The 14,285-nt window shown below is 48.5% G+C and overlaps 4 protein-coding genes across 4 annotated transcripts; 2 read left to right on the top strand and 2 right to left on the bottom strand.

The window, feature by feature from the left end:
* Positions 1-536: 536 nt before the first annotated feature.
* N7516_006592 (uncharacterized protein) lies at positions 537-2,450 on the bottom strand (the record flags this gene model as incomplete). Its single annotated transcript, XM_057219312.1, has 3 exons — positions 537-2,057; positions 2,117-2,347; positions 2,409-2,450. The coding sequence occupies 3 exons, from the start codon at positions 2,448-2,450 to the stop codon at positions 537-539; spliced, it is 1,794 nt and encodes a 597-aa protein (XP_057073403.1).
* A 245-nt stretch (positions 2,451-2,695) lies between these two features.
* On the top strand, positions 2,696-3,731 carry N7516_006593 (H(+)-transporting V1 sector ATPase subunit E). Its single transcript, XM_057219313.1, has 3 exons — positions 2,696-2,752; positions 2,817-3,328; positions 3,385-3,731. Exons 1-3 carry the CDS (start codon positions 2,720-2,722, stop codon positions 3,533-3,535), a joined length of 696 nt encoding a protein of 231 aa, XP_057073404.1. The 5' UTR covers positions 2,696-2,719; the 3' UTR covers positions 3,536-3,731.
* A 202-nt stretch (positions 3,732-3,933) lies between these two features.
* Positions 3,934-6,301, bottom strand: N7516_006594 (uncharacterized protein; the record flags this gene model as incomplete). The annotated part of the gene is made up of 8 exons (XM_057219314.1): positions 3,934-4,638; positions 4,687-4,846; positions 4,898-4,976; positions 5,031-5,157; positions 5,215-5,267; positions 5,320-5,472; positions 5,513-6,155; positions 6,254-6,301. 8 exons carry the CDS (start codon positions 6,299-6,301, stop codon positions 3,934-3,936), a joined length of 1,968 nt encoding a protein of 655 aa, XP_057073405.1.
* Positions 6,302-8,971: 2,670 nt separating this feature from the next.
* On the top strand, positions 8,972-13,689 carry N7516_006595 (uncharacterized protein; the record flags this gene model as incomplete). Its single annotated transcript, XM_057219315.1, has 4 exons — positions 8,972-9,430; positions 9,496-12,435; positions 12,489-12,718; positions 12,777-13,689. 4 exons carry the CDS (start codon positions 8,972-8,974, stop codon positions 13,687-13,689), a joined length of 4,542 nt encoding a protein of 1,513 aa, XP_057073406.1.
* Positions 13,690-14,285: the final 596 nt, after the last annotated feature.

Raw genomic sequence — 14,285 nt, forward strand, 5'->3', positions numbered from 1 at the left:
TTTGTATAATTACCATAACGGAGTATATAACACAGGTGCTAGGTAGGTAGGTGGGTAATTGATATTTCCCATGGTGTGTAGTTGAGAATATATATATAGAGCGCGAGTACATTATATCAAGGTCTTGTATTCATTCGTGCGGAGTTATACACTCGCTCGAGTGGTATCATATCATATTATCTTGACAGTGGATCACAGGACACAAAAGAGAGATTGGGATTGGCCGTTTCTCGACCGGGAGCTAGGAGCGACGGAAGCAACAGGAGTGGATTGCGCGTGGTATGTCCAAGGAAGAGGGACTACTGTACATGGGCATTGACAGGGCGAGAAAGAAAGAAAAATCTTGGGTGGTAGTGTCCTTCCGGTAGGAAATTAACAGATCCGAGCAAATGTAGGTGTTATGTGAAGGTCGTTCGGAAAAGAGTATAGGAAAGAGCATAACGTAAAAAGGTGTCATGGGGATGATGATGGCTGAGGGGCGTCAGACTCAGGAACCGGGATTCCCTGTGTATAACGCGTTTGTGGAAGGCGGCACGTTAAGAGTGCGGGAGTAGGGGCGAGGAAGAGCCATCTTCTGGGTCAATCTCAACTTGACTGCCCGCCTGCGGGCTGCTCCATCGAGAGAGATAATGTCTTCCAAACATCCAGGCATCTGCCAGAGCCTTCCTTGAGCCCAAAAGAAGACCAGACCTGGTGCCAGACGAATGAAGGGCGGAGACTTCGTCCTGCCAGTGGTTATCATCGCCATCCTCTTGGATGGTTCCGTATCCACCGACTTCTTGGTTAGACGACGATGTAAAGAGACCTCCGATCGCCGGACGCTTACGATGGGCAGCGGATAACGTACTCTGGGCTGCTGAAGTGCGACGCCATGGGTTCTCACGCAGTGATCCCTGGACTCGACGAGATCCCCTTTCGCGATTGTGTGTGATGGCGCTGATCGTGGAGTGTCGTGTCAGACCCCGCAAGGGGCCGTTTATAGTTGCGCTGCTACTGACGCTCCGTGGGCGATCTGCCGATGATCGTCCGTGTCCATCAGTGGACTCATAGTCCGACTCATCGAGTTCAGCCCAAATAGATGCGGGGTTCAGATCGGCAGAGTCACTATCAAAAGGTAAATCGAGTGGTAGACTTGGAGCTCTTCCCCGCTGATATGAAAAATATCGAGTATGGGTCTTCGGGTTGAGAAGTGGTTCGCATTCTCCAATCTGTGATTCCTCATCCTGGCCGTCCAGCAACCCAGATGATGTCGGAGATTGCTCCTCCACGATTGCCATACCCGGCCCAAGTCCAGTCTGGGTAGAACCCACAGTGGTGACAGCGGCATGAGCGTCGATATCCTCAAGTCGCCATGACAGGCACAAAACACCACCCAGGAGAACAATTGTTCCTAGAGCGATTAGACCCGCGTGGAAGCCCGCCAGCTGAGATACTTGCCGGAAGTAAATCAGGCCATCCATGATGGCAATGATATTGTATATGCAGAACACAAAAGGATATAGCACACTAGTACTACACAGCTTGAGCCCACGATGAAGGTAGAACAACTGTGTGAGCGCTAGGAAGATCATCCCTAGTAGGATAACCCATGATTGCCAATGATTGAACTGGTTCACCCGGTCCACCACTGTGCGCACGAGAAGCTCCACTGCCGACTTTGCTAGTAAAAGGGAGTGAGCTGACAGAATCCCGCTGACAAACCCATAACTCATGCCCCGGATTAACCTCATTCGGCTTTGCAGTCGTAGCAAATGCGGCGAAAAGTGACCCGAGGCCGAGGGTTTCACGCGCGAGGATGGCACGAAGTGTTCCAGCATTTTGATGCCTACAAGTACCACAACAACCAGCAGGGTGGTGGCACCCATCCACATAAGAAAGGGTCGTCGCTGGAGGAGGTCCAGGAGTTGATCTAATGTATGTGCGGGTTCCCCGATGGCGCCGAAGGTCGCAATCAGCACCGCGCCGACGCAGACGAGAACGGTGCCTGCGAGGGAATATCGGGTAAAGGGTTCACCGAGGATGAGGGTCGCAAATATAGTATTGAACACTAGCCCGGACTATTCGGCATTCTTATCAGCAACTGATCTCCGCCGTGCATGGAGGGGGATCTACTGACCGCTTGGAGCGTTGAGAGAACTGGTAGCGGAAGTGTGGTAATTTGAATGGTACTTCCAACAATATTGGAAATCACAAACATCCCCATACCTACTTGCCATCGTCGGCGCTTGTAGGGGGGTCTGCGCACATCGTAGGGGTGTTTCTCGTCCTCGAGTAAATGCGATTTGCGCTGAAGTGTCAGCCCGATAGCCTGGAGGCTAGTTGAGATCAGGCCAACGATGACACCAACCTGATGTCTGGATTAGTTTTTGATCTTGTCTTGCGGTATACTGTGATTTCCATGATCTTACCGCAACACTTCCCTCCGGCGATAAGTCACCTAGATTGCCCATATTGTGTATCGCGCATTGGTCGGGTCGAAGGATAGTTGGGAGAGGCGCATCAAGTAGAAGAAACTACCGGAGTAAAGAAGCCATAACTCAGATCAAACTATAGGGAATGACAGGATCACGCTGAAATGGTAAGTTGTCGAGGGGAGTGCGGAGGACCTGGATGCGGAACGCCAAGGCAACGCAATCCGAGCTTAGTTGGACACAACATCCTTTCCCTCTTCTCCACGTCATTCCACCCCCAACAAGCTATACAACACTGAACCGTCAAAATGTCACAAAGCCATGCTCTTTCAGATGATCAGGTATGTTCGCCGTTTACTCTAGGTCTTGGGAAGGTTGAGTTGGACTAATGGCCGTCGAATCCAGGTCGCGGGCGAGCTCCGCAAGATGACCGCCTTCATCAAGCAGGAAGCTCTTGAGAAGGCCCGGGAGATCCAGTTAAAGGCCGACGAAGAATTTGCGATCGAAAAGTCCAAGCTAGTGCGCCAGGAAACTGCAGCTATCGATACCCTCTACGAGAAGAAGTTCAAGCAGGCCGCCATGTCCCAACAGATCACCCGTTCCACACTCGCCAACAAGACCCGACTCCGCGTACTCGGTGGCCGTCAGGAGCTGCTCGATGAGCTGTTCGAGAACGCCCGGGAGAAAGTTTCCAAGGTGGCTGCCGACGATGAGAAGAAGTACCAGGCCATGCTCAAGGGGCTGGTCCTCGAGGGCCTGTATTATCTGAACGAGGATAACGTTGCAGTTCGCTCGCGGAAGAAGGACTTTGATATTACCAAGAAGGCTATTGAGGAGGCGACCGAGGAGTACAAGGACAATGTTGGCTCAGAGGTGACCGTGACCTTGGACGAGTCGGAGCCGTTGCCAGAGGGATCGTGAGTTGATTCGCTCCCCCTCCCAATATACGTCAAGGAGACTAACTAGATTGCAGTGCTGGTGGTGTGTTTATTGTCGGTGGGCAAGGCAAGATCGAGATCAATAATACCTTTGAGGAGCGTCTGCGCCTGCTGGAAATTGATGCTCTCCCTGCAGTTCGAGAGACGCTCTTCGGCAAGAACCAGAACCGGAAATTCTACGACTAAGTGTGTATTACTTGTTCTATCTTGGGTTTCACGTTTGCGACTGCGGTATTTCGTGTGTTATAGTTCGGGTAATCTTTGCCTCTCTTGGCCATCTTCATAGACAGAGGGGGTTTCTTTGCACATTTCAACTCTGATCTGGAATATGATCGAACTCTTTTAGCGATCATATTCATTCCATGTTCTTGAATCTTGACTATTGTATTCTGTAAAAAGAAAAAAAAAAAAAAAAACGCTCCGTGGAAGAATGTCGCTCTGGAGGCATGTTCATAAGGGTCGTAAGTCATAGGGTGGTTGGCGGTAGAGGGAAAAGCTGGGTATTTCAACATTTCGACCCATTCGTACAGTACTTCTGTTTCTTCACATAAATGGTGATCTCAGGGCTGAAAGTGCTAATGTGGTCAGGATACCTGATCATGGACGCGGATGGGAATATCTGTGTCACCATCCGCGTCGCCTGGCGCCGCAGACGGATTCTTTTCTTGCCTGGTCTCGGGATTTTGCTTTCCAGCAGCAAGCGCAGCGAAGTTGCTGAAATGGCTCCGAATGTTACCATCTCTCTCCTTGACATGTGACTCGAAAATGGTGGTTTTTGGTGGTGGCTTGGACCGAACTGAATAGACAATCCGGTAATGCAAGGCCTCGAGTTCACTTTTTGCCACCGTCCGTGTCACATGTGAGGCACCGGAATCCTGAATAGAACAGAAGATCATCTTGATTTGAGCTGCCAGTCTGTCAATGGCAACGTCGTAGTCTTTCTCGGCTTGAGTACTGTTGAAATTTAACACCAACGCAGACGAATCAATCGCGACATTGAGAAGACAAGTGAGCGAAGTTAATTCCCTCCAGTCATAGTCGGCTATACCCTTGAATCGTTTGACTTGGAAACGCTCGTCACGGAGCAGTAGCAGTGTGATGCGTTTGATATCAAGCAACTTTTCAGGGGGTTCGGTGAGAGGACTAGGACTCTGTAGCAGAAACGCAACGGCCAGGCGACATCGTATCAGTGCAAACCATGGAGAGGTGGGCAAGATATGGTGCACAATTTGACTCTGGATGCAAACATCGTGTATTGTGGTGTAAAAAGTGGCGCAGACTCGTCGCAACTGGTATCGTTAGCTTCGAACGTGGAAAACGTATACAAGAATACTCACCGAATCTTCACCACTGGTTTCATGGAAATTCTCAGGATGCAACACAGCGTTGATAGTCCACTGAATCTCTGAAGATACCATAGCATCTGCTGTTAATGAAATATCAAGAGTAAGACGTAGCAGCATGAGCACCACCTGCTCTTGAGTGTCTTCTGCCAATCTACAAATTTGTAAGCCCGACATTGTCAAAATTTGGGGAGTGGAAGCTTACAAGCCAGCAGTTTCCCTAAGTAATCTCAGGACTGAAACAAAGGTAACATGGTCTTTCAAAGCAGAGTCCGGAGTAATGTCTGACAGCGTTTGTTAGCAAAACACGAAGCCAAAGCAAGACGGTCAAATCATACATTGGGAAGGAACTGGGATAATCTCCTTTGAAGGATCCAAAGCCTGGCTCCGAGCACCCAATCGTGAGAAAAGGTCATTGATATCAGCTGGACGGATGAGCAACTTTAGGCGCTCCACATCCATATTCTTATATATTCAGTTAGTAAATAACAAGGGAAGTTCGATATAAGAGCATTTACAAACCTTAATGATTCGGTAATAAGCATTGCTCAATTCCTCTCGACGTTCATAGGGTACTGAAGGTAAGTCAGCTTCGTGTCAACGAGCGAAGGATACTATAAGACAAACTGGAACGAAACATCCACAAAACGAGTTCGTCCGGCAAAAGCCCTTTGGACAAAGCCATCTGAATAAATTCGCCTGAGATGAATTGGCGCTCGCGGGTGTCGGATTCTGCAAATCGGTCAGCACGAATAAAATGGAACAATGAGTTATTTGAAGCTTACCCCTTAATATATCCATACTCGTCCCAGGTGCGAACAGCTCCTGTGGAAATTGGGGGCCGGCGGCAATGTTTGTGTGCAATCAAAAAATGGCCAGGCACGGCCGTGGTCCAGAGCATCAGTTCTTCTAATAGCACCTATTAAACGTTGACCCCCAACACCGTCTTCATTCTGCCCAAGCGCCGAGATCAACATCGTTTCATTCAGAGCGGTACCGTACGGCTTGTTTCCGGTTTCTTTGCCGTCCGGTTGCTTCTGCACATAATTGGCTCTCGCCCGAGCGACGCTGGCTTCGACCTCGTTATCATCCACTGCGTCGTGAACGAGAGAGTCAATGCAGTTTCTGTATTTCTTTGGCGATGATACCTTGGTGAATTTGGCCGGTGTGAACTCGTGCTTCTTGGAGTGTGGAGCGAAAAGACTCTTTGGGTCCTCCAATGAGCATATCGAGTCCGTGTCTTCTCCATCAGAGCTAATGACTACCTCTCTGCCATCCTTCATGATGCGCTGAGATTCGTTGAGGCTTTCGTTCAAAGACGAGAGCTCGGTGGCCGAGTCGATGCTTTGGAAACTTTGATGCAACGTGGGGGGTTGAAGGAGGGTATTCTGAGTATCCTGGGTTGATAGATACAGTGCCGCATTCAAGTGGGCTTCGGCATCTTGTTCAGATTCTGGTGATATCTGGTCGAATACAAAGGAAGAGGGGGTTCGGTGAGGGGTGAAGATTCGGTTGCGAGTTCAGCGCTTTCATTCTTCTCAAGTGCTTTGTTTGAATTGACACTAGTGAATGCGGGCCTATTAAACCATAGATCCTTTATTGTCCGCATGATGGGGTATGCCGAGGATTTTTCATAAAAGGAAAGACATATCGCGTCGCCGAACGCGCCAATTCGGCGCGATGTCACATGAGCTTTGCTGACTCATCTGTATTTTCTTTGTTCTCCCAGGAAGGTTGCCTCAGGTGGAACCTGGATGGGGCAATGACCTTCGAACGCTAACAGTCCAATCAAACGTTCTTTGAGGCCAGAACTTATAGATCAAATTTTATAAAATAGATTGAATTGATACAACATATGTACTTTTGTACATTGGGAGTACAACATACATACTTGGTCCTACCTAGTTATAACATATTTATCTACAAAATATGTTAGTTATAACTATCTTATATTGTATCCTGTAGATCTGACAGCCACATTCCTGGTGGCGTCGATCTGGGGCTGATCCTACTAGTACTAGTATTTACCTATTACTTTTATTAATCCGTTCTTCGTACTCCAGTTCATCCATGGATATTCGGTACTCCGTACTAATTGTCGAAGAACAAATCTCATCTAATCAACGTCAATCTTGAGATGGAAGTTGCCGATTCTTTGCGATATTTTCATTTTTATCAGGGCCCACTAGTATGGTTCGTGGTCGCGTCGACGACATCTAAAATTGAATGTTCTACTCCGTACAATATTATTTATTGTATCAACACACTATTCGAAGGTTGCACTGTATACAGCAGAGTACTACAGGTACATTTTTTTGCTTTACACCCTTGCCTTGAGATCTGTACCTTAAACTTTGTGAGTAACACACCTGGGTATTTTGTTAGGCTACTCCGTAGAAAGGGGGAACGAGTTCCGGGCAACCCGCAAACCCTACTCCATACGAGGATGGTGATCATCGGGCCTATTCAGGAGTATTCTCCTGAAGCCAAGAGATTCCTTTTTACTTTTTTTCTTTTTCTGCCAAGAAACAAGGAGCCAGGATGCATACAACATACTGTTGTAGCATAAAAGATTAAAAAATATTTATACACGCGACATTAAAAATAAAAACGGGTCCAATGAGATTTTGACCCATATGGATATGAGCATTGGGAATTTGGCAGATGCTACCCAGAACATACCTCCAGGGCTATCCGAGAGAAAAAAAAAAAATTAAGAAAGCTGACTCAGGTGGACCGGGAAGCTCGTGCCGTGTGGTTTCAGGATCGATGCTCCGACCCCGAAACCTGGGTCCTCTGATATCATTAGGAGAGACACGGAAGAAAAAAAAAAGAAAAGAAAAGAAAATCTCGTTGTGTGCGTATTTGTCGGAATTTTCTAATATAACTACATATGTATTATGTATAAATTTATTACACATATCAAGATAGAAAATCCATCTCCAACATATATACAAGAAGAATGGATAACTAGTTATTTACCTACAGTTGTAGATACAACATATACTATAGAAAACTTGCAATATAACAAAAGGCCAGCTGTTAAATTAATACTTGATAGTGGGGGCGAAGAAACAACAGCTGTGGGCCAATAACCGTTACTCCAGAGTTCTGCGACGGAGTACGGATCAAACGGATACCGAGGGGTTTTCTGTTGCAGTGAAGAACTGGGGATCATCCAGATTCCGTACGGGAGGTAATCCCACGTTAAGCCGAGTTGTACTCGATCATAACGCTGATAGTGGCAGTGCCCCTATGCGTACCCAGCGAAAGTCCGAAATAAAACCAGAATCCATTTTACTACCAGTACGGAGTACACCTCGTATCGCTTATGCTTGCTCCATACTGTAGTATAATCAATATATTCCTGTCCCAGAGTTCAAGTGCCGAGTACTCCGTACCCCGATTGCCACAGTCAGAAATTTAGCCCTGGAGAAGGGGTGAACTTAGGTAGCCCCCGGAACGGGGCTGGACATTTATAATTACCGGACTTTACGTGTATTGTCCGTTGAGTCCGAGATTGTATACATGGCCCAGCCTATCAGCCCTAAGTGATATATAGCCTGTTGGGAACATTTTGAACAATAAAGATACCTAAAGAAGCCTAGAACAGAAGAAAGAGGCAGTGTAAAACACAATCAAAACCATATTATACCCAATTATACGAATTCTAACAGTTGACGCGTGTAAACGTCCCCTGCCAAGTCCACTTTGAATGACAAAGCAAAGGTATTTTGACCCGGCCCCATCAGTAAGCATCCACGGGCGGGTGGTAACAATTTTACATACTCTCCCGTACTTGTACTGAGATCCATAGGGTAAGCTCAGGTGGCTACTCCATCTCTCTCTCTCTCACCCCTCGAAGCACAAAATCACCACTTTGGTGCTTCTTCTCTTCCTTTCTTTTCACTTTAATCTTTTGAATGGCCCCTTGTGGGTGCGCCCTATGACCCCTCGGCTTTCGCATTGCAATAATATTCCATCAACGATCAGCCGCGGAAACCCTGTCTTGAATAGTTTTGAATGATTACTCGAAGCTCATCAACTAGATCATCTTCAAACACGCGCACCTAGGACCCCTGATTTGCCCGAGACTGGAGTCGCCCATGAGATTGTGTTTACCTCGCCCTCAACCCCCTGTGAACGCACCCAGACCCGCAGTCTTTCTCTGCGCCAAGCGCCGTCGGATTTCGGCCACTCAAACCGGATGCTTGTCGGCTACCAATAATCAAGGTTTCTGTCAAGTTTTATGCCCTTTTTGGGCGCACCAATAGCCTAGATGGCTTCCGTGCGCTTCCCTGGGAATAATGGGGAGGAAAACAACGAGCATGGTGGTGAGATCGGGGAGGTCAGCAGCAACGTCTCCAAGCCAACGAAACGACAAAGATGGGCTACCACGCGAGCTCCTGGACCTGGAGGCATGAAGAAGCGTGTTTCCATTATTGATCGCTTCCATAAACGGTCTGATATGAAAGATGAAAAACGAAAGTCGACCAACACAAGCATCTCAGCGAATAGTGGACCCGAGACCCCGCAAGAAGGACCAAATCGGAGAATCTACTTCAGTATTCCCATCCCGGAAACCGAACGAGATGAGGATGGTCATTTGCATATCACGTATCCCAGAAACAAAATTCGCACGGCCAAGTACACAGCGCTCACATTTGTTCCCTACAACATCTGGCTACAGTTTCACAACATCGCGAACATTTATTTCTTGTTCGTCATCATTCTTAACGTACGCAGTGACATATCCGTTTCCATGGCTTCAATCCCAATTAGCATTGGCTGATAAAATTCTAGTTTTTTCCAATTTTCGGTGCCAACAATCCCGGTCTGAACGCCGTTCCTCTAATCGTCATTATCGTCGTGACCGCTATCAAAGATGCCATTGAGGATTGGGGACGCACAGTCTCTGATAATCAAGTGAATAATGCTCCGGTTTACAGACTGATTGAATGGAGCAATGTCAATTCGACAGAAGAGAACATTGATTTATGGCGTCGTATCAAGAAGGCTTCCACCAGGGGCTCGATTGCCACGTATAAATGGATTTCTTCTAGATTTCAGAAGAAAGAGCAAGGTGGAGATGACGGCCAGGGGCAAAGAAGAGGCTCGTTCTTGAGTACAGCGGATCCCCGGGCATCAATTTATACGCAGCGCAACTCCATAGCACCAGAAGACGTCGCCATCCCGATGACCGACGTTCCATCGCCTCAGCCCGAAGCTCGCGAAGATTGGCCGATGATGAGCAACCCCGAAAACAAGTATCTGTCGCCGAACACCGCGGCTCGACAGAGCGTCATGGAGCCTACGCCGGACAGGAAACATGGAACCGTCCTGGACGTATCCAAGCAGACACCCGGCAAGGCCCGATTTAAGCGAGAGCAGTGGAAAAGCCTGCAAGTTGGCGACTTTGTCCGATTGTACAACGAAGACCCGATTCCAGCTGATATCGTGATTCTGTCCACTTCTGATCCGGATGGCGCCTGTTATATCGAAACGAAAGGCCTGGATGGAGAGACTAACTTGAAGGTCCGCCAAGCTCTCCACTGTGGCCGGCAAGTTCGACACGCCAGAGATTGCGAAAAGGCAGAATTTGTGATCGAAAGTGAGGCCCCGAATGCCAATCTGTACTCTTACAATGGTGCCGTGCGTTGGGACCAGCGCGACCCACAATTCCCCGAAGCTCCCCGGAAGGAGATGGTTGAGCCCATCTCTATCAACAACATCTTGCTTCGTGGTTGCACTTTGAGGAGTACCGAATGGGTTCTGGGTGTTGTCCTCTTCACCGGCGGAGAGAGCAAGATCATGCTCAATTCCGGCGCGACCCCAGCCAAACGACCTCATATGGCAAAGGCTCTCAACTGGAACGTCATTTACAACTTTATCATCCTGTTCTTCATGTGTCTTGTCGCTGGTATTGTGAATGGAATCGCATGGGCCGCGCCGGACAAATCGCTAGACTATTTCGACTTTGGGTCCTATGGAGGCACACCACCCGTAACTGGTATTGTCACTTTCTGGACCGCTGTCATCCTGTTCCAGAACTTAGTTCCCATTTCGCTTTACATTTCGCTTGAAATTGTTCGGACCATCCAGGCGGTTTTCATCCACAGCGATCTCTACATGTACTACGAGAGACTGGGCATCTATTGTGTGCCCAAGTCTTGGAACATTTCAGACGACGTCGGTCAAGTCGAGTACATCTTTTCTGACAAGACTGGTACCTTGACCCAAAACTTGATGGAGTTCAAAAAGTGTACGGTTAACGGCCTGGCATATGGAGAGGCTTACACGGAAGCTCAGATCGGCATGCGGCGTCGCGACGGAGCTGATGCCGATGCCGAGGCAGCAGTAGCTCGGCAGCAAATTGATGCTGATGCGCAGCGAATGCTGGGTCTGTTGCGTGACATCCATGACAACCCTTACTTGCACGACGACCAGCTGACGTTCGTTGCGCCGAAATTTGTGGCTGACTTGGGAGGAAAATCCGGAGACCGACAGAAGCACTGTACCGAGGACTTCATGCTAGCCCTTGCCCTGTGTCATACCGTTATTACCGAGCATACTCCCGGAGATCCACCTCAAATTGAGTTCAAGGCCCAGTCTCCCGACGAGGCAGCGCTGGTCAGCACCGCCCGAGATTGCGGATTCACTGTTCTGGGCCGTGCCGGTGACGATCTTCTCCTGAATGTCATGGGCGAGGAACGCACCTATACAGTTCTGAACACCCTTGAATTCAACTCATCCAGAAAACGAATGAGTGCAATCATCCGAATGCCTGATGGTACGATTCGCCTGTTCTGCAAGGGTGCGGACAGTATCATTTACTCCCGTCTAGCCCGTGGCAAACAACAGGAGCTTCGTCGACAAACCGCAGAGCACCTGGAGGAGTTCGCCAGGGAAGGCCTCCGGACCCTGTGTGTTGCCGACCGATTGCTTAGTGAGGATGAATACTACTCATGGGCTCGGGAACATGATATTGCTGCCGCTGCGATCACAGACCGTGAGGAGAAACTAGAGAAGGTTTCTAGCGAGATTGAACAGGAGCTCATGCTTATTGGCGGAACTGCCATTGAGGACAGACTCCAGGATGGCGTGCCCGACACAATCCAGCTTCTTGCGGACGCTGGTATCAAACTTTGGGTCCTTACCGGCGACAAGGTTGAGACCGCCATCAACATTGGGTTTTCTTGCAACCTCCTCAATAATAACATGGAGCTGATTGTATTGAACATTCCTGAGACTGAACACCAGCAGGCCTCTGACGAACTCGACAAGCATTTGCAAACTTTCGGGTTGACCGGTTCTGACGAGGAACTTATTGCTGCCCGGAGTGATCATTCACCGCCTGAGGCTACGCATGCCGTGGTCATTGATGGTGAAACCCTCAAGCTGATGTTATCCGATGACTTGAAGCAAAAATTCCTTCTGCTGTGCAAGCAGTGCAAGTCCGTTCTTTGCTGCCGTGTCAGTCCCGCACAGAAGGCCGCTGTCGTGAGTATGGTCAAAAACGGACTGAACATCATGGCTCTTTCCGTTGGTGATGGCGCGAACGATGTGGCTATGATCCAAGAGGCCGACGTCGGTGTCGGTATTGCTGGCGAAGAAGGTAGACAAGCTGTCATGTCTTCTGATTATGCGATTGGTCAGTTCCGCTATCTCCAGCGCCTTCTTTTAGTGCATGGGAGATGGTCTTACCGTCGGCTCGGAGAATGTACGGCCAACTTCTTTTACAAGGTATGTGGTGTTGGTACTGAATATCATAATGTATTATCACTGACTCCTCCTAGAATCTTGTGTGGACGTTCGCGCTGTTCTGGTACTGTATATACAACGACTTTGATTGCTCCTATCTCTTCGACTATACCTACATTGTGTTGGTCAACCTCGCCTTCACTTCATTGCCGGTGATCTTCATGGGTATCTTCGATCAGGATGTGGACGATAAGGTCTCCCTTGCCGTGCCTCAGTTGTATATGAGAGGTATTGAGCGCAAGGAATGGTCGCAGCTTAAGTTCTGGTACTTGAACCCCTTGCCCCAAATTTTGAGGTGTGTCGAGGTATACTAACTTGGACAGGTTGTATATGGCCGATGGCATGTACCAGTCAATCATCTGTTTCTTCATGCCTTACCTCCTATTCGCGCCGGCAAACTTCGTCAACGAATCTGGACGGAACATCAACGACCGAGCTCGTATCGGAGTTCTTGTCGCGTCCTGTGCCGTGATTGCTAGCAATCTCTACATTATGATGAATACTTACCGGTGGGATTGGTTCACTTCTCTCATCAATGCCATCAGCAGTCTTCTCATTTTCTTGTGGACTGGCATTTACACCTCTTTCAGTTCCTCTGGTCAATTCTTCCATTCCGCCGCTGAAGTTTATGGATCATTGAGTTATTGGGTCGTCCTTCTGATGACTGTTGTGATTTGCTTGCTTCCGCGTTTCACGTTCAACTCCATCCAGAAGGTGTTTTTCCCGCTTGATGTCGATATCATCCGCGAGCAAGTGACTCTGGGAAAATTCAAGTATCTGGATGCGATACAAGATCCCCCGATGCCCCCAAAAGAGGGCAGCCCGAAGCCTGCGGCTCGCAGTGATGAATCGGCCGCCTCTTCGGAAATTGTGAAGCCAGTGCAGCCCGCTATGAAGCAGGACACTACCGCTCTTGATGAAGAGCGGCCCTTCTATGCTCCATCGGTAGCCCCAACTGCAAACACCCACAACCCCCGCAGTCAAAATGGCAGTAACGGCACCAACTACACCGCCAGTCTTGACCAGTATCCACGACCACAGTCCGTGGACTATGTTCGCCGATCTCACGAGCGGACACGGCATTCGTTTGACCGGAGTCGACCGAGCTTTGAGCAAAGCAACGACTTTACCTCCGCTGCCATGCTTTCCCGGGTGGAATCATCGCAAACACCACACCATAAACATGAAGACCCGTTCCGGACTCCTGACGATCCTCCTGTACATAATGTGATATAGAGGAGCGCATCTTGGGTTGCATTGAGCCTGATGACTCGTCACTGATGACTTTACCCGCATCACACAGTCTGGTTTGTTCCTTGTGATTTCTCCTCGCCATCCCTATTTTGACGAGCAATATGCTGTGGTGTTTTTATTTTTGAGAGCCTTTTATATTCCCTGATAGAAAGCAGGCGTTCTGGTTTACTCCTTTACTCGGTCGGATGCTTAGCGCGATCTTCGTTTTTAACCCCTTCACTCTTACCCTTTCCTTGTTACCCACTGCCTCGAATGTTTTCCTTTTATTGTTCTGATGCATGCTCTACACTGACCTGTTTTTCCCTTGTACAAAAGCGTTTCTGTCCCTGCAAATGCATGACACCCGCGTTTGAAGGTTGCTGTTCTCTGTTACCCATCTAGATATTATATCTTGTTGGATGATCTCTTTGCTTGTGTTTCTTGTTCATGTGTTTTGTTGCTTCCGCCATCATCAAAAAGGACAAGCGGGCATACGGGGTCGCATTCATGTATTCTATTCAATGCCCTCAGCGAGGAACTTACTTAATGTGGCCATTTAACGTTCCTATTGCACAGTTCTAACCTTTCCAAATGTAGAT

This window comes from Penicillium verrucosum (assembly GCF_028828655.1).
Source record: "Penicillium verrucosum strain IBT 35672 chromosome Unknown utg000002l_segment0_segment0, whole genome shotgun sequence".
In the NCBI taxonomy this organism is placed as follows: Eukaryota; Fungi; Ascomycota; class Eurotiomycetes; order Eurotiales; family Aspergillaceae; genus Penicillium; species Penicillium verrucosum.